General features: G+C 43.3%; 1 protein-coding gene and 4 non-coding genes across 5 annotated transcripts; 3 read left to right on the forward strand and 2 right to left on the reverse strand.

The window, feature by feature from the left end:
• Positions 1-1,582: 1,582 nt before the first annotated feature.
• On the reverse strand, positions 1,583-1,655 carry trnak-uuu (transfer RNA lysine (anticodon UUU)). Its single transcript has one exon. It is a non-coding gene; the product is annotated as a tRNA-Lys (tRNA).
• A 495-nt stretch (positions 1,656-2,150) lies between these two features.
• On the forward strand, positions 2,151-2,224 carry trnan-guu (transfer RNA asparagine (anticodon GUU)). The gene has a single exon. It is a non-coding gene; the product is annotated as a tRNA-Asn (tRNA).
• Positions 2,225-2,601: 377 nt separating this feature from the next.
• trnas-cga (transfer RNA serine (anticodon CGA)) lies at positions 2,602-2,683 on the forward strand. Its single transcript has one exon. It is a non-coding gene; the product is annotated as a tRNA-Ser (tRNA).
• Positions 2,684-3,861: 1,178 nt separating this feature from the next.
• On the forward strand, positions 3,862-3,932 carry trnag-gcc (transfer RNA glycine (anticodon GCC)). The gene has a single exon. It is a non-coding gene; the product is annotated as a tRNA-Gly (tRNA).
• Positions 3,933-8,271: 4,339 nt separating this feature from the next.
• Positions 8,272-12,731, reverse strand: LOC131138251 (uncharacterized). Its single transcript, XM_058087039.1, has 6 exons — positions 12,387-12,731; positions 12,136-12,291; positions 11,873-11,965; positions 11,249-11,537; positions 9,607-9,714; positions 8,272-8,699 (listed from the first exon to the last, which is right to left on the reverse strand). The coding sequence occupies exons 1-6, from the start codon at positions 12,729-12,731 to the stop codon at positions 8,272-8,274; spliced, it is 1,419 nt and encodes a 472-aa protein (XP_057943022.1).
• Positions 12,732-27,389: the final 14,658 nt, after the last annotated feature.

A 27,389-nucleotide genomic window follows, 5' to 3' on the forward strand; every position in this document is an offset into this window, starting at 1 on the left:
CAGCTGACATGATTGTTGTGGATCCCATTACGCCAGAAGGTGCTTGAATCCAAAGAGTATGACATTGTGATGTGTTGTCATTCAGCGCCAGTTGAATGACAGTTGATTATTTTTCTCTTACAGTGTGTCCCCACGTGGCATTGGTGGTTCAGTGGTAGAATTCTCACTTGCCAAGCGGTGGCCGCGCGCGTGTTGTTGACATTTGCTGCCAGCCAATCAGGATGCGACACATACGTCAGACAAGCAAAGAGACTCGCCTGCCACACGGTCATGATTACCATTACCATTACCATCTATCAGGGATGGCAACTGAATTAAGAATCAATGCCAGAAACCTGCCAAAGGATTTCAGATAATGTTTTGATGCAGACTGGTCATGATGCCTCTGAAGTTCACCAAAGCAGACCTGACTTAAGGTGACTACACTTCCAAAGTTCCCAGTGATGACTGAACCTCTCGCTCCTTGTGTTCCCCGAGAAACTCGGTCAGCTGCGGAATTGACGTACTCCAGCAAAGGAAGCAAAATAGTTATGAGACTGAACCTTCTCTGTCAACACAGAGCTGGCAGGGGAATTAGCTCAAATGGTAGAGCGCTCGCTTTGCATGCGAGAGGGAGCGGGATCGATGCCCACATTCTCCAAGAAGTCAAATGCTTTTTTGTAGAAGAGATGTTGGGATCGAAAATGAGTCCAGGATCTGTCCCTCAGCATCAGACAAATACCCCAAACCTAATCCTGGCTACGTTCTCTCGACTAGTCTCTTGTCATGTAATAGTGAAGAAACCCAGTCCTTGATTTATTGTTCCCAAGTACCAAACACTAATCTGAGCCCCAATTTCTATGCCAAATACAGTATTGGTCTAACCCTAAACCCAGTCCTCACTCCCTTCTCCAGTAGCACCTTAACTTGTTGTGTAGTACTTACCAGAAACTCAAGTCTATCATTTATTGACGGGTTTTATTCGTATTTCTGTCGTCAGTCGCTTCAGAATGACAGCAGTTGGCAGATAGCGCTTATGAATGACCCTAACCGTTCGACCGAGGACCAAGACAAATCCCATCTCCACTCAAAACCTGTCCAAATGTCAGTTACCTGACTGGGAGCACCAATATCTTTTTATTAATAAAATAAATTTGATTAGAGATCAGATGATAGATGTTGATGGTAGACTGTCAGATTCTATTATAAAGAACAATATTATGTAGGATAAACTGTGTAGTTTTCAATTTAAGAGGATAAGTGTAGATGAGGTAGGAAAACTGTTGCATTCCATTAAAAGCGATAAGCCATGTGGTATTGATAATTTGGATGGTAGGTTACTGAGGGCGGCAGCAAAGTTGATTCAGGAGCCGATATGCCATATCTTCAATTTAATTATTGACAATGGCGTTTATCCACAGTCCTGGAAGATCGCAAAGGTGCTAGGTCGAAAAGGTTTACTTAAACAAGTTATTCCTTGCGTGCACGGTCATCTCGGTGTTGAGGAAGAAGGAGCAGAAATCTTCTGGCATACTGTACTTGACCACAGAAGGAGGATAAAGGAAGTAGGTTTAACATTTCAGGGAAGGGGCCTCCCCTCACCCACCTGAACAGGGACTTGAACCCTGGACCCTCAGATTAAAAGTCTGATGCTCTACCAACTGAGCTATCCAGGCCTTTGTTGAATGAGGACAACTCACAAGGTCAGATCTTCTGGCATACTGTACTTGACCTTGCAGAGAGGAGAGCTTCTTCTCTGGCTCTCAACAAAGGCGGTCGCATCTTTCCCCTCTCCTCCCTATCCCTTATCTTCCCTGCTTTGTTGTCCCCTGTCCATCCTGTCGATGGAGTTTGACTTGATTCTTTGTCATGCAGTCTGAAATTGGCAAACTGAGAAATTATGATTGAATGACCAATGCAGTCTGTCTATTTTAATACATTTCGTCTCAACTCATGTTGAAAAAGGACAGAGCCATTTCCGTGAGAGCACAAGACCCCTGGATTGTACCCAAAAATACTTTGCGTTCATCAAAGAGTAAAGCTGGTGTCCTGGTTTGCAATGCCTCGATTGTTACACCAGAAGGTGCGAGTCACATCCAAAACAAAGGGCATGCTGGAAGCATAGCATGCGTTAGTATGGCTTCAACTGAACAGAAGTTGGCAGGGTGTGAGTCTCTGTGGCGCAATCGGTCAGCGCGCTCGGCTGTTAACCGGGAGGCTGGTGGTTCGAGCCCACCCAGGGACGTTCTCTGGATGCGTCAGTGTCACTGTTTATTCATGTTTGCGCTCCTCTCTTGCACAGCACTTGTGTGGTTCCCAATTGGCAAACTCTGTGTCAAGGCTCCCTACAAATAGCGTCGTGTATTTGGACATTTGCAGGTTTAAGAAAACAGACCACTTTAGCCAAATATCTTCTGGACAAAAGGGTGGTCAGACAAGACAAAGTTTGAGCCAGTCACCTGAACATTAGACTTTTGATCTGAGTGTCCGGGATTCAAGTCCCTGTTCAGGTGACCAGTGATAGGGTCTGAGGTCCACTTGCAAACGCCTCCTTTTTGCCCACAAAATACAAGGGCAACAGGACAATCCCTTCAACAATCCCCCATTGGTCTTTTCCAAGCAGTCACGGTGGCCGAGAGGTTAAGGCGTTGGACTCGAAATCCAATGGGGTTTCCCCGCACAGGTTCGAATCCTGTCTGTGACGCTTAGGTCATTTGGGTTGGGCATTTGTTGCCGCCATGCTGTTTACCTTGTGGTGGAGTACTGTTGGTTATGAGGGCCGGGGTGTTGTCCTTTCACGGTCCGCATTCTCTAAACTGGTGTTCTAAATTTTGGGTAGAGGATAACGGGGTCCATTGTCCCCATTGATCTGCTTCTTGCAGTCTCGGTGGCCGAGAGGTTTGTTGCCACTCTGCTTTTGACATGCTGTTTTCAGCGGCCTTGTCGAGGGTGTTTCACAGGTGGGTGGTGTGATGTTGGATATGGGGGCCAGTGGGTTGTCGCCGTTTTGTTGTTCCTGGAGCAAATAAAAAAGAGTGGCCAGTAAGGGGGGTTGAACTCATGACCTTGGCGTTATTAGCACCACACGCTGACCAACTGAGCTAACCGGGATAGCGGCAGAAAGCTGCTGGAATGACAAGGCGCTACGAAACGCGTATCGGGCAGAGCCGCTCCGACCCACACGTCAGCTCCAAATCCCACTTCCCGGGGCTCTTCCGGCACCACTCCTCCCTCCCTGCTCCAGCGGCGGAGTGCCGTCTGACGACGTCGGGAGTGTCGTCCCCATCCAACTGGGAGCCAGTCGCCTTTCGTCAGCGGAGAGGAGTCACCGGCTACGCCTGTGGCTGTGCCTGTACTGTGGGAGTCCTACATACAATTTCCCGCTGTCCAGTTCGCCCAGCACGCCAACGCTCTTCCTCCACCAGGGATATTCCCCAGCTGCTGGCACTGCCCCCTCCAACCACACCAGCTGCGTCATCCGCTTTGGTGGGCCGACTTCAGGTGGAAGGTACGATATCCTGGGCGGGGGAAGCTTCTTCTACCACAGCATTAATTGACTCTGGGGCGGACGAGAACTACATTGATAGCGGACTGGTCAGTTCTCTTAACATTCCTACTGTTGAGCTTGTCCCCCACAAGAATGTCTGCTCGCTAGATGAACATCACCTGGCATGCATTACGCATCAGACGTGCACCATATCCTTGGTTCTTCCGGGTAACCACCACAAGGTCACTATTTTTTTTCTTATGCCCTCTCGCTCAGCTCTGTTAGCACTCGGCCTCCCCTGGCATCCCGTGCGTGTGTTGTGATGTTTTGTCACTTTGCAGAGGCACATCCACTCGACAATTTAATTTGTTTCTCCGACAGTGTTTCCCAACGTGGCATTGGTGGTTCAGTGGTAGAATTCTCGCTTGCCAAGCGGGAGGCCCGGGTCCGATTCCCAGCCAATGCAGTATATCTCAGCTTATACCTTTCTTTAGAGCTCATGTTGAAAAAGTACAAAGGCTCTTTTCCTGCGAAAGGACAGTATTCAGAATAACACCTGAAACGTAACAGACCGGACCACCCGAGAGTTAAGGTGGACAGCGCTTAGTGAAACCTTACTGCAGTCATGCTGTTGTAGTCTCTGTCGCGCAATTGGTTAGCACGTTTGGCTGTTAACTGAGAGGTTGGTGGTTCGAGCCCACCCAGGGACTCTCAATTCACACATGTGTTGGACTTTGGACTTCCTCCATTGTATGAACATTTTTCCCCATTGGCGAACTGTTTTTGTGTTGGTGACAGATGCACTGCTGCCACTGTGGCTAAGCTGGTCAAAGTGCCTGTCTAGTAAACAGGAGATCCTGGGTTCAAATCCCAGCAGTGCCTGGGTGCTTGGTCAGTGAAACTTTGGCAGCTGATTTCTGAACCATGTACTTCTTTTTGTCACTTGCCCTTCAAGAACGAATTGACGTTGCATCCACAGCTGACATGATTGTTGTGGATCCCATTACGCCAGAAGGTGCTTGAATCCAAAGAGTATGACATTGTGATGTGTTGTCATTCAGCGCCACTTTGCAGAGGCTCATCCACTTGACAGTTGATTATTTTTCTCTTACAGTGTGTCCCCACGTGGCATTGGTGGTTCAGTGGTAGAATTCTCACTTGCCAAGCGGTGGCCGCGCGTGTGTTGTTGACATTTGCTGCCAGCCAATCAGGATGTGACACATACGTCAGACAAGCAAAGAGACTCGCCTGCCACACGGGCATGATTACCATTACCATTACCATCTATCAGGGATGGCAACTGAATTAAGAATCAATGCCAGAAACCTGCCACAGGATTTCAGATAATGTTTTGAGGCAGACTGGTCATGATGCCTCTGAAGTTCACCAAAGCAGACCTGACTTAAGGTGACTACACTTCCAAAGTTCCCAGTGATGACTGAACCTCTCACTCCTTGTGTTCCCCGAGAAACTCGGGCAGCTGCGGAATTGACGTACTCCAGCAAAGGAAGCAAAATAGTTATGAGACTGAACCTTCTCTGTCAACACAGAGCTGGCAGGGGAATTAGCTCAAATGGTAGAGCGCTTGCTTTGCATGCGAGAGGGAGCGGGATCGATGCCCACATTCTCCAAGAAGTCAAATGCTTTTTTGTAGAAGAGATGTTGGGATCGGAAATGAGTCCAGGATCTGTCCCTCAGCATCAGACAAATACCCCAAACCTAATCCTGGCTACGTTCTCTCGACTAGTCTCTTGTCATGTAATAGTGAAGAAACCCAGTCCTTGATTTATTGTTCCCAAGTACCAAACACTAATCTGAGCCCCAATTTCTATGCCAAATACAGTATTGGTCTAACCCTAAACCCAGTCCTCACTCCCTTCTCCAGTAGCACCTTAACTTGTTGTGTAGTACTTACCAGAAACTCAAGTCTATCATTTATTGACGGGTTTTATTCATATTTCTGTCGTCAGTCGCTTCAGAATGACAGCATTTGGCAGATAGCGCTTATGAATGACCCTAACCGTTCGACCGAGGACCAAGACAAATCCCATCTCCACTCAAAACCTGTCCAAATGTCAGTTACCTGACTGGGAGCACCAATATCTTTTTATTAATAAAATAAATTTGATTAGAGATCAGATGATAGATGTTGATGGTAGACTGTCAGATTATAGGAGGAGAGCTTCTTCTCTGGCTCTCAACAAAGGCGGTCGCATCTTTCCCCTCAAAATCTCCCAAATATCTTCTGGACCGCGCGGGTGTTGTTGACATTTGCTGCCAGCCAATCAGGATGCAAGATAGACGTCAGACAAGCAGAGAGACTTCGGAGAACTGAAGTCATAGGTTCGAATCCCGTCTAAGCATCAGTCAAGTCACCATTTTCTTCTCCACAATATAATTTTTTTCCAATTAATCCCTATATGATTACAAACTATTCATATCAGGCTTAATTGATACCAGTGTTTGAAATAAAACACAAAATCAATGCAATGTAACAAAGAATATTTATTTATCAGTTTGCCATGCCACTTAAAAACACTCTCAGAGATAAAAAAAAAAAAAAAAGAATACTAATAACAAGCTCTGAATAATAATAAAAAATGTTCATTTATTTTGGTGTCGTTGTTTCTCCTTTTCATAAAAAGGAGAGGCCTGGAACTCCCTCCAGCTCATCTCTCTTTCCATCCCGTGCTCTCTATAGATAGAGAAGACTTTGGCAGGGCAGTAGATGTATTTGTAGATGTAGAATGAAGAAATCTGTTTGACTGAACTCTTGAAACGGCATTTTGGGGTTTGTCAGACCTTCTGCACCATATTTTTGGAACACTTTTGTGGAGCAATAAAAGTATCTGACAGGGCCCCGCTGATAAAAGTCATCTATTGATGTCCCATCCCCTTGATATTTTGATTTTGGTTGGCCACAGCACAGACATGTTTTTGTTTGAGTTTTTTTTGACACGGGAGGTGGTTGCTCCTGCTTCAATGGGCTATGAGCAGGTGGTGGTGGTGGTGGTGATGGTGGAATGACCATAGCTGCAGGCAGTGTCACAACAGGCACAGCAGAGGTAGTGCTGAGCAACTGCCAACGCTGCTGTGTATGTTGCAGCTTCTCTGGGCTGGTATTTAGTGAAGATGATGTATTGAGAAATTTACTGTTGTGTTTTATGTATTTGGAAATATGCAATTTTGATGTTGGATGCAGCATGCTGTTGGGGTCTTTGCTGGACTTGTGGACAAGAGTGCCATACTCCCGAACCACAAGCTTGATCATGTCCTCGTGCCCGCGGTGTTTATTAAGGAGCTCGTCAATTGCCGACTTCATTGGAGACGGCCAGCGCTTGTGGTCCAACACAAATACTCTCCCTCCAGTCTTCACTGGTCCAGTGCGGGCAGCAGTCGGAGAACATTGGATGGGCAATCTTCTTGTGGGCTCTAGGCAAAGAAAACCAAGAGATACACATTTGTTATTTGGTTCAAACAAGATGCAACACTATTAGAACAAGGGGACACATGATTGGATAAGTTTTTACCTGGCTGTGGCTGAAGCTCAGTAACAGAAGCTTCATTGTCCAAGTCAGATGCTGGGATAGGGGCCACATGACTAGACGTAGCAGTTTGAAGAGGGTGAACAGAGTGGGGAACAAAGCTGAAAAGCCTGGTGGGAGGTGTGGAGGAAGGCTGCACTGGGTCTGCTCCCTGATCAGACAGGATGCCTGGAGAAGGAGCACTTGTGGAGTGGCCGGGGTCCTTCTTGGTTTTATGTTTGTCCCAGTCTAAAGGGACCCGACAACATTCTGGCTCCCTGTACTCCAGGCCAAACCTCTCCCCGGTGTCTTCAGCTGCCAGACGAAGAGCAGGGTACTTTTCTTCGCCAAAGACCCGTCTGGAAACAGCATTCAGGGAGCATATCAGTGCAGGGTCGAAAACAGGCGGGAGAGAAACGCCTGGCAGTTTCAGGTCCAGCAGACGCTGATAGTTCCAGCGACACACTCCTGTCATGGCCTGGGCCTGGAACAGCTCTGGGGAGACCTGCGTGCCGGTCACCCATTTGGCCTGGTGAAAGTGGTAGCCCTCCTGCTGCGACGTGCCTCTGATGGGGATCCAGACGGGGACTGCTGCACGCTCACCTGGCACGTGGTTTAACTGTATCTTTCCTCCACGGCGGTACAGTATGCCCCCTTCCACCTCAGGATCACTGAGGCAACCGCGCAGAATGTGGACTCGTTGGATCCTCCATCTCTTTAGCATGGAGGGCTTATAAAGAGGGATGCCATTCGGATCTGTGGTCAGGTGAAAGTGCTTCAACACCCCTTCCACTCTCTGAATAAGCGTCCCGGGCGGAGGAATCTTTATCCTGCATTGCTCACGAATATGCTGCTTGGTGGGATTTGCAGGCTGGATGCCACAGAAGACGTATGCATCCTGGAGCCTCTGCAGGTCTTCCTGGTCCACCACAGAGAAGGCAGCCGACAGGAACTGTGCGAAGGTGCTGTATAACGGGTGATGTTCTGAGGCACACTCACGAAGAAGCCGTCGCATACAGTGGAACAAGTCCAGCTTGATGACAATACTGTTGTTATAAGAGGTTCTTGATGCACATGTATTCAACAGGCTCCCAGATGTGGCCTCAGTAACAATTGCATCAGTTGTTTGCCATGCATCCCAGTTGAGGTGTTCCTCCGCAGAAGACTCTGCAACCCTGTACGGTGCGCAGCAATCTCTGAGAAACACAAACAACATATGAAATAATGACACTTAATAGAGTTAATTTCTAATTAAACATTTCTGGTTAAAGTGATGAAGTCTCACCTGTCAACCCACTGAAACTGGGCTTTTTCAATGCCAGGCCTGTTGTAGCGGTTTGAGAGACCCTCATAAATCGGCCGCAGGGTTTTGTCCGTCTCAGACTGCACCATGACCCAGGACAGGATCATCCAGTTCTCATTCATCACAGCGTATGACGACATGACACCAGATGAAAAGGTGACTTTCTTGGCCACTTTCCGGGTGTGGTCTGAGCGGAGAGCCTGTCCAAAGGTACCCTGCAGCATCCGCTGAATGGTGTCCTTCTGGTTCCGGAACTCATGCAGCAAGCAGTCGGTGAGGTAGTGGGCAGACACAGAGACCCCGTTCCAGCCATCAGCATCACTGTAGCCCCCAAAAGGCTCCGGTTTTCGCTCCTGCCGAAGGAACTGAGTGATGGTCTTTTGGCCGCCTCTCCATCCATGACATTCTGGCAGCACAGGAGATAGGCCAGGTTGGCACGCTCATACTTGAGATGCAAAATCTGCCATGTCTGTGGGTGATTTTCCAGTCCGTCTCAACTCATCCAGTACTGACTTACAGATGGCCTTCTTGTAAGTCAGTAACGCTGGCAACAGATTGGTAAACCTCTTGGGAAGCTTTTCCAGCCAGAGCGGGTTGTCGGAATACCACCTCTTATTGCAGCTCTTACAGCACAGCCTGGAGGAGAGCAGGTAGTATTGTCCAGTGAGGCCCACAATCACTCGCGGTCTCCCGACTCCAGCAGAGACAACACGTGGCTGAGAACAGTCACCAGAGCACGGCAGGGTGTAGTTGTTTTTTAGCCGCCCCATCAAGTAGTCATTTTCCGGCTTCCAGACGAAAAAGGGATGAAGATGAAAATACTTTGGGGACGGCAGATCATAAATACTGTCAATCAGCTCAGGCTGGGGAGGTAAGCGCCACAGGGAGAAGGTTTTCATACGGTTGTTGACAGGGCGGGAGCCTGGCCACAGACCCATGGACTCCAGTTCCAACTTCATCCATATTTTCTCCTGGTGTGTGCAGTTCCACTTATTGACCTCCTGGTCAAATGACAGAAACTGTTGAGGTGGAGGCGTAGGTGGGACTGCCGTAGGTGGGACTGGTGGTTGGTCTAGTTGGAAACAGACATGCACATGTCAATTTTGACACCCTTTTTAATGTGACACTATACTGCTGTGTTACTTACTGTGGGGTCTCTGTGCAGACTGTGGCTCTGATGCAGATAGAGTGGAGGCTCCAGGACTCCCAGGAGCACATGCAGTTTCTAAAATGAAACCAAATTACATGTACACTGTGTTAATATTATATTAATATCAAGTGCAGTCAGTCACATAGAAAGATTAATCACTCACCTGGGGCAGGCTGTGGGGTCTCTTCTTTGTTCTTCGTTTTCTCTGGTAGCAGAAACATCAACTCCCGTGGGAAAGGCACTGGAATCTTTGGAGGCAGCACAGATGGTGCTACACAAGGAAAGAGGCGGTGGTGCATTTTACCTTGAGTGTAAATCAGTTTGGATTGAAATGGTCCGGGCCAGTCGGTGCATGTTCTGTGTCTAAAACCGGAGAAAACACGATGAAAGACAGATTGATTGAAATATTAGCATTTCAGGGGTATTAATAGAGTCACTCACAACAAACTGCCATTTGCAACTTAGAATTAAATAGACCTTTTTTAGACCTGAAAAAAATAATCCTTTTGATTTATTTGATTTTAATGTGTACATCGGTCCCACATGATAAGAATGTGAATGACTGACAAAATTTCATTCTTCTTCTCAATGAATTATTACTTGTTAAATCAAAACATTTCAATTACGTTCGAGTATTTAAAATAATCAAGTTGATTTAACACCAACGAATTGAGTAATATGAAATTATTTTTTTCATGTTCAGATACCTGTTTTTCAAATGCAACTCTAACTTGATTTGTTAATGCTAATATAATTTAAATGTATTATGTAACTTGAAAGCAATTTTATTATGTCCTTACAACACAAGTTAGGTCTCTAAATTTAACTTGATTTGTTAATGCTAATATAATTTAAATGTATTATATAACTTGAAAGCAATTTTATTATGTCCTTACAACACAAGTTAGGTCTCTAAATTTAACTAGATTTGTTAAAGCCAGGCAAATACATTGTAGACAATTGTGTGTGCGAATACAAAAATCAAAACTGATTGTATTGACAAAATTTAGTGTATTGATCTTTTAAACTCAGTGCAGTTGCCTAGTAACTTCAGCATAAAACCACAACTTTCAAAACACAAATATTGAAAATACAAATCACATTAAAACACAAAAACTGTTTTCACAGTAAATTCACAACAAAAATGAATTAAAAGTAAATTCTGCATAAAGTGCAATGGATTCATCTTACAAATAATCTAACTTTTTTCAGAGTACAAGGTTCACAGCAGATAACAATCTGAACCTATCACTCACTCTAAAAAAAAATATAGTGGCTCAGCTTAATTCAATTAAGGTAACAATTTGCGTCAATCTTTTTAAGAAATTCCAACTAAAACCTTTCAGTAAATCCAACAAGTCTTTTAATGTTAGAAACTAAGTTATTTAAGGACAACCAACATGATTTACTTCATCCTGCAAACAGTTAATTAAGGTGAACCAACTTAATTTTAATAAAATGGTTAAAGTTAAATTAAGGTGAACCAACTTAATTTTAATAAAATGGTTAAAGTTCAATTCAGGTGAACCAACTTAATTTTAATAAAATGGTTAAAGTTAAATTAAGTTGTCAATATAATTAATTTAAGCTATTCCAGCTCATTTGTTTTTCATTTCTCATCACAAATATTTCAAATTGTTTTCTCAATTTTTTTTATCAATAACATTAATTTTATTAACATAAATACAGTTCAGTCAGTTTAATGGTCAAACTTGTTTATTACATATAATCAATGGTGGAAAGTAACGGAGTAAATTTACTTAAGTACTTTACTTGAGTACAGATTTTAAGGATTTGTACTTTACTCGAGTAGAAAATTGATTTAATACTTTTACTCTTAGCTTTTAGAGACATTACCTTGGGACTTGCTCTCAGAGCATCCAGCTCAAGGAATATCTTTTGAAATACCTCAAAAGTGCTTTTCAGTTCTTTTGGGTAACTCAGGTTGAGTGCATACATTAGTCCCATGAGCAAGGCACATGCTCTTGGGACAGTCAGGCCATCCAGGACTTCTGCTCCCTCAATCACCACTGTTGCGTTGGCTGGTTCAGATGCCCCTCTGCTCACAACAATCTTCATCACTTCATCACCATTCTGGCATAAGTGGATCAGAGTCAACATCAGTGTTTTTTGTCTTATGTAAAAACAAGAATAATGTACAGTGAATCTGCACTTAGGTTAACTTCCGGATTTAACGTGGGCTTTGGGGATGGCTGTTTAGTAGCAAAACAAACATTTTTAATGACATACTTTTGACAAACAAACGCTGCCCATAAAGCCCTGATAAAACTTACTTTCACTTAAAACAAAACTTCCTGAATATGTCACTGATCGTCCTGATTTTGGTTCCTATCATTCAGTTGCACTGTCTGCCACCCCTAAATACTGCCCAGGTTAAATCCTTGAAGTTGAAGTGTTGGATTACTTACCAGCTGTTCTTTAAAGAGATCCTCCTCCTGTTCTCTCAGGTACACGATTAGGCTACGGATTGCAGCTCCTCTCCTACTTTCTACCGACTGGTCCTGTAAAATAATACAAGAAAATTAAATTTAAAAAAAATTAAACAATCTTTAAAAAGATTAATTTATGATTTATTTATTTAAATATTTATTTAACTAACCCATCAACACCTCCTAAAAATAAAGTGATTTTTTTTTCTATTTTAAATGAACCTTGTTACATTTATTTATACCTCTAGCAGCATGTTCTTTATGTGCTGAATCTTCATTTTTGCAGCTCCTCCTCTTGAGGACACCAGTGCCATTATTTTTGGGGTATACTGGTCCAGTTTTGCCATGAATGTTCTCTCAAGGCAACCAGTGGAAATCCTTCTGAATTCTTCATTTATCTGTATAAAATACAAATAAAAAGGTGCAATTTGTTAATGTAGTAAATTGACTGACATAGCACATACTGCAAACCATTTTATAAAACAATATTAACCTGAGTTGCATCGAAAAGAGCCGGCCATCGGTCTCTTATGTCACAGATTTGTGGTGCTTGATTGACAACTTCCTGCCTGCGAATGGAGAAAGTCTTTGCCATTTTCTCACTGATGACCTGGCAGTTGTTCCTCTTCTTTACTTCATCAAGGAGCTCCAATCTTACATGTTCCAAAGTTCCTTCTGTTTCTCCTTGTGGGTGAGGAGGTAAATAGTTCACCTCTGCCCTTCTTGGCTTTTTGATATTCTTTGCAGGGGCTTTCTCATGCGCTCGCTTCTTTCTGAGAGAGTTCACATCAAGCTCAGGGCATCCTAGCCCTCTCAATTTAGATCTATAGCTGGCCATTTTATATTTTAGTCTTTGTTGCCATGCGTAGCATCCATTATATGACCCTGGTTCTTTAAGGCAAGGATGCTTCTGAATCAGTGCCTCAGCAACATCGTTAAACTGCGCACTAGTGGGGTAGGCAACATACAGAAAGATGCTTTCAGCCAGCTTCTCAAGGATGTCTGGAAGGATTGTGGCAAAGTTGAGCTGAATTCCATCCTTCTTGAAAACTTCATTTCCTGAGGCCAGCACAAGCTCTGTGTCGTAAGCAAAATTAGGTACAGGAAATGTAGTGGGCCAACACTGTGTACGGTGAGTAACCTGTTCAGGTGATGAAAGAATCAGTGTGTCCTGCGATCCAGAGGAACAGCTGCTGCTAGCAGGATGGACAGAGGTCTCAGAATTAGGGAGCGAGGCTACTAATGCACTTTCAAAGGAACTGTCCCCATCAGTAAAGGTCAGAGTAACTGTAGGAGGTTCAACAATGTGAACCACCTTAATGGTATCCTTGTCCTTGATGTTACTTGTTGAGGTAAGAGAAAAATATTCCTCTCCAAAGTCAGCATCCTTATAATGCAAGGTAAAGTTCCCATCAAGCCCAAATTTCTCCCTCACAATAGACTCAAGTTCATCCACAGTATCAGGGATTCCATCCGGTAAGTCCAGTTTGCGAATTTCATGGTCCTGAAGAATGATCCGAAGTTTGGCTTGAGGAGACATCAGGGTATCTATTAGAGAAAACATTACATCAGTTTGGGTTATAGAATACATGCAGACACATATAATCATTCAGTATGGGAGGAGAATATGACCACTAAAAATTACTCTAGATAAATAAAAGCTTTGGACTTTGAATTTTCATCACATTTATCATATAAACTAGTATGCTGAGAAGTACTGGTTGATTCAGTCTCCAAGAAATTTTACATCACACTGACATTTCCTCATCATCAAACTTCACACCAAGTCTCAGATTTGTGTCCATAAGTATACTTCTATAAAACCCAATGCAAAAAATCCTATATGCCTGCTTATACTATGATTAAATGTTGAAGACTTTTATTTCTGTGGCAAAGACAAGGATAGGAACAAAGCTTTGTTCACTTTAACATTTCCCCCTGAAGAATAATGTAATAAAAGTAAAACTACAAAGATTACCATCTTGTTGTCCATGTCAGTATTATGGACCTCATATTTACAACTACTACTCAGATGACATTTTTACATCTCCATATTGGCATAGTCATCAAGAGCCTAACATCCTCTCCTCAGCGAGAATCAGTGTGGTCTGGGTTTAAAAGTCTTACCATGCTTCTGGCAAATTGAGAAACTAATATTGTCTCATGTTTGATTATAGATTGAACATTATCACACTTTGAAAAATATTATTGGAATACACACATTCAAGGAGTTGTATATTCTCACTACACCTGCAAGTGAAAATTATCATTTGTGCTCAAGTGTGGGGCAAGCACATTCATTGAAAAAAACGTTTTTGTAATGAGACAGTAACCCCATATACAGAGAGGATGATGCAATTTGTGAGGTCTCTCCTATAAACTCAAACAAATGATGAGTTATACTGACCCCTTTGCAATCTATGGTACATTAATGTAGCACTTCTGGGTCACCATACGCTTCCCTGCAACACTGTATGCTGCCATGGGGAAGATGTCAAACAACTCACTAGGCTCAATGAGTTTAACACTTCTTGTGTTTTCAAGCTCATAGCTTCTAAGATGCTCAATATACCATGAATTTAAACATTTGACAATGAAGCCAACCTTCCCATTTATGACAACAAGTTGCATCAATTCTACAAAATCTGGCAGACCACCTGTTGAACCATGTGCCAAGATCATGCCAGTGGAATGACTGGTGCCACTGTAGCACACTGTGTTTGCCATGTGGACAAATGATTCACCAGGGAATTTTGATTCCACTGCTTTCTTAATGTCTTCCCTCAGCACAGTCAAATCCACTGTTGACAGTTTTGCTACTTGTAGAGACTGAACAATTTTACTGCCATGTAGATGGTATGCAATCATTAACTGATGCTTCACTGCAAGAGACAACAGAATGTTTCGGAAGCTATGCGTATGTCTGACCACACGCTTAAAAAAGCTGTGCTTAGCTTCAAAGCGCATAGTCCACAAAGACACAAGTGGACCAAAAGCTTTTATCTGGTGTGGGTAGTGTTCAAGAAAATGATGCTTCGGAATAAGTCTTTCCTGAGGGAAAACCTCCAGGAATCTGTGCCGATGCTCAGAAATCTTGCTTTCAAGGAAACAAACAGTGAGGTCTGTGTGAACAGGAGAAAGGACAAGTTCAACTATGTCCTTAAGGTTCAGAAGGATCAGCCATGCTGGTTCATTCTCAGGGATTCTTTCTCCAACTATCAGGGGAAGGAGGCGAAGCAAAGCCCAGTTTTCATGGGCATTTCCACCAACAGTTTTTCTTGCAGCAAAAGTCAGTGGAACTGGTTGCGGTGCATCCGTTCTATCTGTCCATCTGTATGGGAACTCTTTGATTAATTTATTTAATTCCTCAAGTGTGAAATATTTCTCTTTGATTAACACATTTAGGCATAGTGCTAACTCTAAAGGCACAATACCTTCAAAGAGATCATGTAGCAAATCAGGTGGATAGCCAGATAAAACATTGAAATATTTTAGTTTGTCAGTCAGTGGGCACTGTCTCTTTACTCCATAACAATGAGATGCACTTGTATCTCTCTGTGCTGTCTGAACATGCACCCTGTGCTCTTGTGTTGTCCGAGGACAAAATGTTCCTGTTTTAACTTCACTCACCTGGAATTGAGATCTTTCTCCAAGACAGAACCTGCAGATGTGTGTACTTGAGAAGCTCTCCACAAACCCTCCAATAGAGTGGGCACCAAGGTTATCTGCAACGACACAATACACAGTACCTTTGACTCGTAGACCTATTGAAGGAATGTAAAGTCCTTCTTCTTCTGGCAAGGTCCTTAAGCAGTGGTTCTAACACAGCACTATAGCCAAACTTTTTAACATCATCGGCCTTGCAGAGAATGGCAAGGTAGATTGATGTGAGCGAGGATCTGAGCAATGGTGGCACATTGGCTAAAACCCAATACACAGCAGTCATTTTGTGTTTTTTTCTTGATGTGCCAAGTGGATTACACACTTCAAAATCATCCACATACAGAATGAGAGAAATGGCTGGATTATTTTCTGATAGCAATTTATTGTTTTTAAAATGTATGCCATCATGAAATGAATTGTAGTGAGTGTCAGAGCTGCTGTCTGCTTCAGAGCTATGTTTGAGCAAATCCTGGATCTCTTTTTTCTTCAAAACCTCATGTAAGGACTTTAAAATTGGTACATATTGGAAAGTTTTCTTCTCCCTCAAACTGAGAAGATATTCTATAGGTTCCACCATGGAAAAATGCTCCTTGAAATACTCCCTTCTTTTGTAGGAGGTGGAAAGAGGAGCAGTATGTCCTAGAGCTAATGTAATTGGGTTAGACTTGCATAGGTCTGTCGCCATCTCTGAGATGATCACATCATCAACTTCACAATTATGCCTCTTTAAGCATGACTGTAAAATATCTTTCAAAAGAGGACCTGAAGCTGATGAAGAAATAAAGTGCAGTTCTTCCACTAACTCATTAATACACCTTTGTGGTACATTGAATATGCTTTCCATTTTCAACAGCAGGTGGGCTAAATTTTTTTCAATTAAGTTTGGCAGTTCTCTCATTTCTTCATCTTCAGGATCTTCACTCACTGTAACCTCCATATCCTCGTCAAAAGGATCATCCCCTGTATTTGAAGGATTAACATACTACCTCTGCAAGAGCTCAGGCTTGAAGTCATCCAGGGAATGAGGAGTGTGTTTCCGGCTCCTATGAGAGGCAAATGTTCCATAAATGTTTGTTTTGAAAGAGCAATTTTCAAAAACACAAGACACTGTTTCCTGCTTTTTTAAATGACGGCCAATGTGTTCAAAGTATTCTCTTTCTGTGGAGATGGTGTTTAAAGAGCAACATGAACATTTAAAAGACAGAACTTCTCTGCGTGTCCCTGTCTCACGAGTTGAATGGCTTCTTGACAGATGGGTTCTCAGGCTGCCCCATGTTTTAAACGAGCAATAACACTCCCAATGGAGGCAAGGGAGAAGTTCTCCACCATGGCCATGTCTAAGCCTATAATGCTTTAAAAGATCAGTTTTTCTTGACACTTCAAATTTGCAAAGTTTACAGGTCCAATTCATTTTTAAAACTAAACAAAGCTCTATTTAAACGGCTTTGAATTTTTTCATTACATTTTGAATTGTTTAGTGATTCATAGCTTTAGTGCTTAAAGCGTGTGCAGCATGACTTAGAAAAATATATTGCCTATGATGTGTTTCTAAATTGAAGATGGAAAAACTAAAAATTTGCTTGCAACCAACTGCACAAAAATTATCCTTTGTCTTGGGTTCTAAAGGATTTTAAATATGGTTGAACTGCTTCACTGTTGTTGTCTTAATATTAAATGCTACAATATTTTTTACTTTTAAAGTGAACTAAATGAGAAAAAAAACACTACACACCACTACACACACATTTTGATAATTCCTAACTTCAGAAAATGCCACCTGTCTCAATAGCAAAACAGAAAAATACCCAGGCCTACTGCAGCCTTACTAAAATGAAACTTTTTCTATGGCGTATCTACAACTAATGTGGGTGCCTTAACCTCTCATAGACACACACCAACACGTAACTTAAAACAGAAACTACTAGCTGGCCAAACTTCATCAATGTAGTCCAAACTTTAAATTTGAACAAAACAATACACTAATTTCTCTTACCTTTGCAGTGATATAACTAACGTTTACCGCTAATTAAAATCGTTCGGCTGCCACAGTAAACCAAACACACAAACCTGCAGCAGAAGACGTCTTTGTCTGACGATAAACGGTCGAGGGGCGGCGCTGGGCGAGAGAGCGCGGGCAAAAGGACATTTCGAAATGTGCGCGGAAGTCGGCTGTATGAACAGCTTCAGTTATAAAGTTTTGTAACATGCAGTTATAGGCAGCTATGAACCTACCATTTTACAAAATGGCTAAATTAGCTTAATTTCAATTATGTCTGTGTTAACACGAATTAGTGCAACATTTGCTGATACAGTTAGTAGCCGTTATGAACAAAATAAAGCAAAAACAGTTACTTACCTCGTATTACTCCATAGAAACTCTTGTTTTTTTCTTCTGATTTTTTTGATTTTCCAACAGGCATTAATAGCAGTCGCAGTCTGGCTCCTCTCTGTACGTGATTGCAGGATAAAACCAGAAGCAGGAGCAGAGCAGCTTCTGAAGCTGTTGAACATTTGGCTCTAGCTGTGGTAATATATCATTTCATCAAGTTTTAACAACCTTTTAAGTGAGAATGTGACCCTGTAGCTTACCAATATGTGTTCACTTCATCCAGAAAATTCGGAGAAACGTTTGGTCCTGACATCTCGGAGACATCGTACAATAGAACGTCTTCCCTGTTTTTTTCAAAATAAAAGCTCCCATTACTATGAACATGAGCGGTGCTCATGTTTTGAAACGGCATGTTTAATGTGGCCTTTGAATTACCCCTGGGGACAGATAAAGTTTTTGTATTTGAATTTGAAAGTTTTGTTCAAAATATACATACATATTTAAGTTAACATGGTTTTCTATTTTCAGCTGGACCAACTTCTTAAAATAAGTTAACAACTTGTTTTAATAAGTCAGTGACACAAGTTTATCATTTTATGTTGAAAAAGCTCTTGATTTTAAGCTCAACTAACTAACCCCATATTTTCAGCTGGACCAACTTCTTAAAATAAGTTACCAACTTGTTAAAATAAGTCCATGTAACAACCTTATTCTTTTATGTTGAAAAAGCTCTTGATTTTAAGCTCAACTAACTAATCCCATGAATCATTTTTTAGAGTGCAGTACATTCAAAAATATAATGTGAGCTGGAGCATCCAGTGCATCCTCAAGAGCAAATAGAACATAATAACAGTAACAGGTTTTCTAAACAAAAAGCAATAAATCCTGCATAAACTTGTCACTGAGAAACAAAACATAAAAAAAAAGTGCAGTCAAATCAGTCTGACCTGTTCACTGATGGAGCCTGTTTTTCAGAGCAAGTGCTCTGTTGGAAAGTTTCCCTCCATCCAGTTCCATCCAGATCTTTTGAATTACCTCAAAAATATAGCGGAGGTCAGCAGGATAGCTGAGGTTCAGCGCATACATCAATCCAAATAAAACAGCAACACCTAATGCTACATTATCAAGGTTTTGTAACACCTTGATGCCTTCAAGAACAATGCCAATGTCCTCGGCTTAATCACTTGAAGCATGTTCTTTGACAACATATATGTATTCCAACTGTAGTGTCTTCAATGGCCTTGTTGATTGTGTTCTGATCCAGGCTCTGTGCAAAACAGACAAAAGGTAAGTAAAGAAAAGTTAGGTAAGTCAAACCTAATCACCAAGCCCCATCGAGAAAAGGATAAACAAAATAGTGACACTCGATCTAGTAAGGTCAAAGTTAGAATGTAGGCAAATTTAGAGACAACACAGGACTCTTTTTCAGCACCCACGCACAGATCAGACTGTTGGCAGGCAATCAGATATTTAATGAATTTCACAACAAGTCTTGAGAACATTCTATTCTACCTGTAAGTTCATTTACCATCTTGACATCCAGCTACAGGCTACAGTTGACATTTAGGCTAAAAACATGGTGTAAACGGCATCTTCCGCGGTCAATTTTTAATGTTGCGGCTCACAGACACTTGATTACACCACACAAGCAGGATGGAGACGTTTTGTGTTTGTTTTGTGTTCTTTTTTTAACGTTTCATCCGTGGTCACCATTCACTGCCATTGTTACTGGATGAGGCTACCCTCTTTCTCCTACAACTCAAGCATTGTTTTGTGAACTGAAGATCTTCACTCATCACATCAGAATGGAGGAGAGTACATATTTAGTGGACTAATCTGGCAAAGTAGAATATCGCTTTAATCTCCTAAACTGTCCTATGGGTGCACATTTCTTTTCCTATGTATGCAAGTTTCCTATGACTGTGAGAGCCTTGTCGTGTACTCCATGTGAGAGGAGGACTGAAGGGACTTAGAAAAAGAGGAAGTAGAAAATAGAAACAGGAAAAAAAACAGAAAAGAAAGAGGAGGTAGACAAATATGAAGATAAATCAGGAAACAGCGGAACAGTTTAAGTTGATACAAAAGGATGCAACAGTGAAAGGACAAAAATGAAAAGTAAATGCAAAAAAGCAGAAAGAATTTTTGATTGCGAGAGCCCTGCATTACTTACATTGGCAATTTGTGCAGTGATTCTTTTGAGCCGTTCACCTAGCTGTCCTCCTCTCTTCTGGAACAGCCTTGTCAAGTTGTCAGAGTGGAGGTCCACCTGAGAAACTCATTTTCCATCCACCACATCCAGTGCTGGAGCCCTTCTCAGTTAATCATGCATGTCTCTTGATGAGACTCTGGGCTACCTGTTCCATCTCCTTATCAGTGACATACACTTTATACTGCACAATTTGCTGCACTAATCCATCAAGAATAGCTGACTTCAACTTGGGATCTGGAATAAGTGCAGTGCCATTTTGAATGTAAACTAAACCTGCCTGCTGAAGTTTTAACTCTGTGTCATAGGAGAACTTAGGTACATGAAACACAGCTGGCCAGGAGGACCGTGAGCTTGTAGACTCACTTGATGACAGTATGTCTGTATCCACAAGTTCACCTGACCGTGATGAAGAGCCAGTTGTTGAGCAAGGACTTGATGCTTGGGGGTGTAGGACTGAATTAAGCACAGTAGAGTTCTCATCATGTTGCATAGTGGTGGGCCTTGACATATCAATAACTCTAAGAGTGCCTCTGTCTTCCACCTCTGACATTGAGGTTAAGTTGAGAAACTCGTTTCCAAACAAGGAGTCCATGAATTGAAGTTTTAAGTTGCCCTGAAGTCCACATTGTCTCTTTACTTCAACAATAAGGTCATCAACTGTTTCAGGGAGTCCATGTGAGAGTGTCAACCTCTGAGAGCTGCCATCAGTCAATATGATCTTTAGGATCACATGAGTAGCCATCTTCAAAGCCACACTGCAGAAACAAAGAAAATTAAACATCAGACATCAATATAATTGAAATGTAAAATCCAACAGTAAAACAGTCCAACAGTTATCTATTACTGCATGCAGCAGGTATTTATAATGAAAATGTTTTTAAAATATAGTAGTGGATTTGGAAAAAAAAAGAGAAAATATGTAAAACACGGTAAATGCACTTACAGGAGATTACATTTTTATTTCAACATTTATCAAAACCAATGCTGCAGGCAAGCTAGTTCATTTTACCTGCATATAAGTACTATAGATCAATATGAAAGCAGGATTAGCTTCAGTAGCAAGTAAGAGTTTTAAAATCAGAAGTGCTTTCTCTGATGCAGAAGTAAGATAAGATAAGATATGCCTTTATTCGTCCCACAGTGGGGAAATTTGCAAGTAGAAGTAGCACTAGTAGTAATGTTGACAAAAGTTAGTTTAAAAAGCTTATGCTGAAATAAACACCTTATGTATTCAAATATAGATTTTTAAATTACGTTTAGGTCTAATATTTATTTAATTGAACTTCAGACATTTTAGTACTTCAAGAACCTGCAGACATCCAAGGCAGAAGTATGAAACTAGGTTAGATCAAATTAAGACTTTTTAATGGCTAACATTTTAACTTAAATCACAACCTCATGAATTCGAATTGAAACTCTTTACTTTTACACTTTTTAATGACTTACATATCATACACACAGGTCACAAACGGTCATAAACCCTCAGCTCAATTATTGCACACCACCTTTTATTTCAATATGTCTTTTCAAAGTCACCATGCGGGCTGATCCAATCTTGTAGTCAACCAGTGGATAAGTATCAAGGAGTTTACTCAGTGCCACGAGAGTGAATGTTCTTGTGGGTGATGGACTGAGTTCAAAGGCTCTATAATGTTCTCTATACCAGCCACACAGCTCATTAACAACGTAGAATACACTGTCATGTAAAATGCAGATTTAGTTAATTTCACTAAATTCAGGCAATCCACCTGTTGTTCTGTGGGCCAGTATCATTCCCTTCCTATAGGTTATACCCTTGGTTGTCACACACTGTGCAAGTTGAACCTCAGGTGTGTCTGGGAACTTCTGTCTGATGACTTGTGCTATCTCCTCTTTGAGTAAGTCTACTGGTAGAGTGGCTACAGCTGAAACCTCTAGGTCAGACTTATTCAGATGTGGAGAGCTCAAATGGTACGCAATCATCATCTGATGCTTTGAGGCTAATGAGAGGGGCACATTCTTGAAGCAGCTTGTGTGTCGGATAACCTGTTAAAAAAGCTGTGTTTGGCCTCAAAGCGCAATGTCCACTGTCCAACAAGTGGACCAAACAGCCTGATCATCTGGGGGTAGTGCTCCAAATAATGGTGTTTTGGTAGCAGCTTGATGTCTGGGAACAACGCTTGGTATCTCTGCCTGTGCTCTACGATTTTACTTTCCAACAAAGCCAGCGAGTCATCACTATGCGCAGGGGCAACAACAAGCTCTGTGATGTCCTTCAGGTCCATGAGAACAAGCCACGCAGGCTCATCTTCAGGTACAAGTGATCCAACCAAAAAAGGTAAGAACCGGAGCAAGCTCCAGTTCTCATGAGCATTTCCCCCCACTGTTTTCCTGCTGGAGAAACTTTGTGACACTGCATGAGGTTTGTTTGTCCTGTCAGCCCATTTGTAGGGAAACTTCAGAATGGCATTGTTCAGGTCAATTAATGTAAAATACCTTCTGGAAATAAGCACTGTTAAGCAACAAGCAAGCTCCACTGGGATTATACCCTCAAAAACATCATGGGCAAGATCAAGTGGATAGCCAAAGATGACATGAAAATGTGACAGATTTTGTGTGAAGACACATTCCTTTTTCACTCCAAAACAACTTGTACCTGTATCTTGGACTTGTCTGACGTGAGTCTGATGTAGCTCCTTAGTTCTCAGACTAAAAGCACCAGTTGCAACAGAATTTAGTTGAATATCACTGCTCTTTCCTGTGCAAAATCTGCAATAGTATTCAGCCTGAAAAACTCTGCAAAAATCCTGCAACACTGTGAGCTCCCAGGTTGTCAGCCACTACACTGAATACTGTACCTTGAAGTGACTCACCTAACCGTGGGACATAAACACCGAGCTCTTCGAGAGTTTTTAGATCCTGCAGAAGAGGTTCAAAGATTTTATCATAACCATAGGTGTTCACATCATCAGTTTTGCACAGTACTGACAAGTAGATAGATGACAGTGAAGAACGAGAGCCCGGAGGCAAGTTAGCCAATACCCAATAAACAGCACAAAGCTTATGCTTCTTACGTGAGGTGCCAAGCGGGTTACAAGTTTCAAAGTCGTCAACATACAAATTTAAGATGATCCTTGGCTTTTCTCCAGCAAAGAAACAATTTTCCTTAAATAGAGAGCCATCCCTTGAGGATCTGTACTGATATGACACATCAGAGTATGTGCCTTCCTGTCTTTGATGGCCCTCAACAACTTTAGTAATGATGTCTTCTCTACTTAACAGCTGCTGTAAAGACTTCAATATTGGGGCATATTGGAAGCTGCGTTTGTTTTTAGTATCAAGAATGAATTCAACTGGCTCTACAACCCCAAAGTTTTCCTTGTAATACTGCTTACGCAGATAGGCGGTACTTAGAGAGCCACCTTTTTGTATGGACCTTTGCATTGGATTACCAGAACAAATTGCATTGACAGTTTCTCTAATTGCAAGTTCATCAACAGAGAGGTTTCTCTGATGAAATATGTCTTTCACAGTGTCACAAGATAATGGAACAGGGGCAGAACAGATCAAATGATGGAGTTGCCCAAGAAATTCATCTACAGCTGAAGTTGGCACATGGACCAAATGTTCTAACTTCAACAAAGCAGCTGCAAATCTTTGCTCTATGACCTTCTGCAAGTCCTCTGCATGCGAATGACTGTTTGAAGGAATGGCAGTATCTGACTGCTCAACACACTCCTCACTATTTTCCTCCAATTTATTCACAGATGATATCCTTGTAGTTATGACTACTTCTGGTTTAAAATCAACCAATGTGTGATGGTGGTGTTTTCGATTTTTGTTTTTTGTGAGTGACACCTGTGGTGTGGATTTTACTTTGGTGGACAATTAAGGCATTCCACGTCTTAAATGTGCATGGACAATGCTGGTATGTACATGGATAGCAAGAACTACGCCCAAAATGTGGATGCCTTAACTTGTAGTGGTGCAAAAGCTTGGACCTACTTGCTACAGTTTCTGTGCACCCCTTACAACTCCACATTCCCTGCACCTAATCCTGCAACATACATAAAGTTCATCATTAGTCATATCATTAATCCACAATGTGCAAGCCAAATTGAAACAAAAAGGCTCACGGCAATACCATAATTCAAAACAAGATGGAAACCTGCTATCATGTCCAAATAAATTGATATGTTTTCAAACACAAGGACTAACACTAGCTTGTTTACACCAGCAGGATAACGCAAGTCTGTATTTTCAAGTATAATTAAATGCGAAAAATACAAATAACATTTTCTATCAATAATAATAATAATAAACATTTTTAAATGTATCTGAAGGTAAATGAAAATGCAAATTTAGGGCTTAAAGTAATATGAGAGCACTTACCATTATAGAGCCTTCTGAATATGTATGATGTAGACAGTGAACCTGTGAAATAAAAAATAAATAAATAAATCACACACAATCATAAAGCAAAGGTGCTAGATGCAGACATTAACTTTGATTACACTTTCTAAACACAATGGCAAGTAAGGATAGGATTATCTAAAGCACACACACAAACAGTCCTAAACATGCCCTAACTTTGTACTTTGTACTAGTTCTTATTTCCCACATTACATTCTCGCTCCCAGCGCGTCATAACCCTTCGGTGTCAGTTTCTGACTCCCAATCTAAAATCATGCATAGTGAAGAGCGACGTCACTTTGATTGGCAGCTGACTGCTGGCGGTCGGCTGCAAACACCGAGCTCATTCAATCACTGAAATCCGTCTGTGTTTGCGGTGTTTTTGACTTTCGCATAATTTTTCATGTAAATACTGGATAAATAACACGGCTTGCTGTGTGGTTAATTGTACTAACAGACTGTCCAGCCAGTCGGCGCTCTGTTTTTTCATCACTTCGTTAGTTAGTTACTAGTAAATAGCGAGCTAATCAATTAGCATCGGGCTAAAGCCCTCCAGCGAGCTGCCGCCGGCTGGTGGTGTCACTAGCTAACGTTCCCCAACTTGATGCAAATATCAAGGCTATACATACACACTGATAGCTAGAGTTAACATGCCGTTGTAATTGTTATATTTGCTGCGTTGCTGTTTGAGAACAGCGTTCTACTTAACTATCACCCAAATTACTAGAACAGAAACATATACATTTGAAGACCTTACTTTTTCGGTGACTGGTCGGTGGCTTGCTGCCACAGAGTATGGCAATTTTTTCCACGAGCCAACTTTTGCGGGCTTAGTGATCTTCTTCTTGGTTATTTGCCATCCAAAGATCGTCGCATCAGCGGCAACTTCTGTTCCGGAGTGGTTAATGACATGTCCATCTGGGGTCCAACCCTCGACACCCCGTGACAGAAGGAACCAGCCAAAAGATATGGACCCCGTGGAGCCAGAGCCGATTAAGTTGGCTCTACGCCACCAGGCACAACGTCTGGGAAAACAGGAGGAGCAGCTCAACGCCTTGGGCTCCTGCGTTAAGAGCCTGGCCGACCAGCAGGACGCACGGATGAAGGCACTTGAGGCTCAACTAAGCGCATTGGTGTCCGCCCTGCAGCGCGACGTTCCCGTCGCCACCCCCCCGACGCTCCCCGAGCAGCCCGCCGACCTCCCGCCGACTTCGGACGTCTCCTTACCTGCTCTTGGCGCGCTGCTCTCCAAGCCGAAGAAGTTCTCGGGGGATTCGGGGGAGGTACGGCCGTTCCTCACCCAATGCGAGCTACACTTCGAACTGCAGGCAGCGGCTTTTCGCTCGGAGCGAGCGCGAGTGGCTTTCGTCACCTCCCACCTTACTGGGAGGGCTGGAGCTTGGGCCACCGCTGAGTGGAGCCGCCGTTCTCCCGTCTGTTCGTCATACGCCGCCTTCTCCCAGGCCATGGAGCAGATCTTCCAGCGAACCCCGCCGGGACGCAAGGCGTCCTGGGCTCTCCTACGGCTACGCCAAGGCCGCCGCAGCGCGTCCGACTACGCCATCGAGTTCCGGGCTCTGGCAGCTGAGAGCGACTGGAACCCGTCGTCCCTCGCGGACGCCTTCTTCCTGGGCCTGTCGGACAACATCCGGGAACGAATGATTCCTCTGCACTCCATCCGACCTCGACGAGCTCATCGCCTTGGCCATCGGGATCGAGAGGCGCAGCAACGACCACAAGGAGGACCGCCTCCTCCAGCACGGACGCCTCCCTCCCGGCTGCTATCTCCGCGAGCACGGGGACCGCTCACCGGCGTCGTCGCTGCGGCCCCTCCCTGCCGTCGAGCCAGCATCTGCACCAAGATACGACGAGCCCATGCAGCTGGGAGGAAGTCGCCTCACCCCGGCCGAGAGGGACCGTCGTCGAAGGATGCGGCTCTGCATTTACTGTGGTCAGGCGGGCCACACTATCTCTCGCTGCCCGGTCCGCCCAGATCGCCCACGCTCGCAAGCATCGCCTCCTCGTGGCGCAACGGTGGAACAGCCTGCTGGGATGACGTCACCAGCAGACCCAGCAGTCAGCAGACTACAACTCCCAGGTACGCTCTCCTGGCGCGACAGACACGTGGACATTTCAGCCTTTATTGACTCTGGCGCTGATGATAGTTTTGTGGACGAGTCATTTGTTAAACGCCTCGCCATTCCAGTTATTAAATTGTCTGCGGCACAAGTGGTGCACTCCCTCGACGGGCGTCACCTGGCCACTGTTACTCACCAGACCGCGCCTCTCTCACTACGTGTGTCCGGTAACCACCACGAGTCCATGAGTTTTTTTGTTTTCCCGTCTCGCTCCGCTCCGGTCGTATTAGGGCTTACCTGGTTACTCAAACACAACCCGCATATCGATTGGGTCAAATCCTCCATCTTAAACTGGAGTGTGTTCTGCCACACACACTGCCTCAAATCAGCGTGGCCTCGTACCACGTCCTCCTGCTCTGCCCCGCCCGAGAGGATCGACCTCTCCTCCGTTCCTGACGCCTACCATGATTTGCGGGAGGTTTTTAGCAAGGATCGAGCCCAATCCCTCCCACCTCATCGGCCGTATGATTGCGCCATTAATCTGCTCCCAGGTGCAGTGCTGCCGTCGTCACGGCTGTACAATGTCTCCCGGCCTGAGAGGGAGGCACTGGAACAGTATATCTCCTCGTCCCTCGCGTCTGGTCTCATCCGGCCCTCCTCGTCACCGTTAGCCGCTGGGTTCTTTTTCATCGAAAAGAAGGATAAATCACTCCGTCCCTGTGTAGACTATCGTGCGCTTAATGACATTACGGTTAAGAATAAGTACCCTCTGCCGCTTATGGATTCCGCTTTCAACCTGCTTCACGCCGCCAAATTTTTTTCTAA

This window comes from Doryrhamphus excisus, chromosome 11 (genome assembly GCF_030265055.1).
Source record: "Doryrhamphus excisus isolate RoL2022-K1 chromosome 11, RoL_Dexc_1.0, whole genome shotgun sequence".
NCBI lineage: Eukaryota > Metazoa > Chordata > Actinopteri > Syngnathiformes > Syngnathidae > Doryrhamphus > Doryrhamphus excisus.

Bases quoted from the DNA above. Each gene is read 5' to 3' on its own strand.
- LOC131138251 (XM_058087039.1), bottom strand. From the start codon at position 12,731: ATGGCCAGCTATAGATCTAAATTGAGAGGGCTAGGATGCCCTGAGCTT. The intron at 12,292-12,386 runs GTTAATATTGTT...TATTTTATACAG, and splicing joins CTCTTTTCGATGCAACTCAG to ATAAATGAAGAATTCAGAAG. The intron at 9,715-11,248 runs GTAAAGTACAAA...TTCCTTGTGTAG, and splicing joins TAAATCAATTTTCTACTCGA to CACCATCTGTGCTGCCTCCA.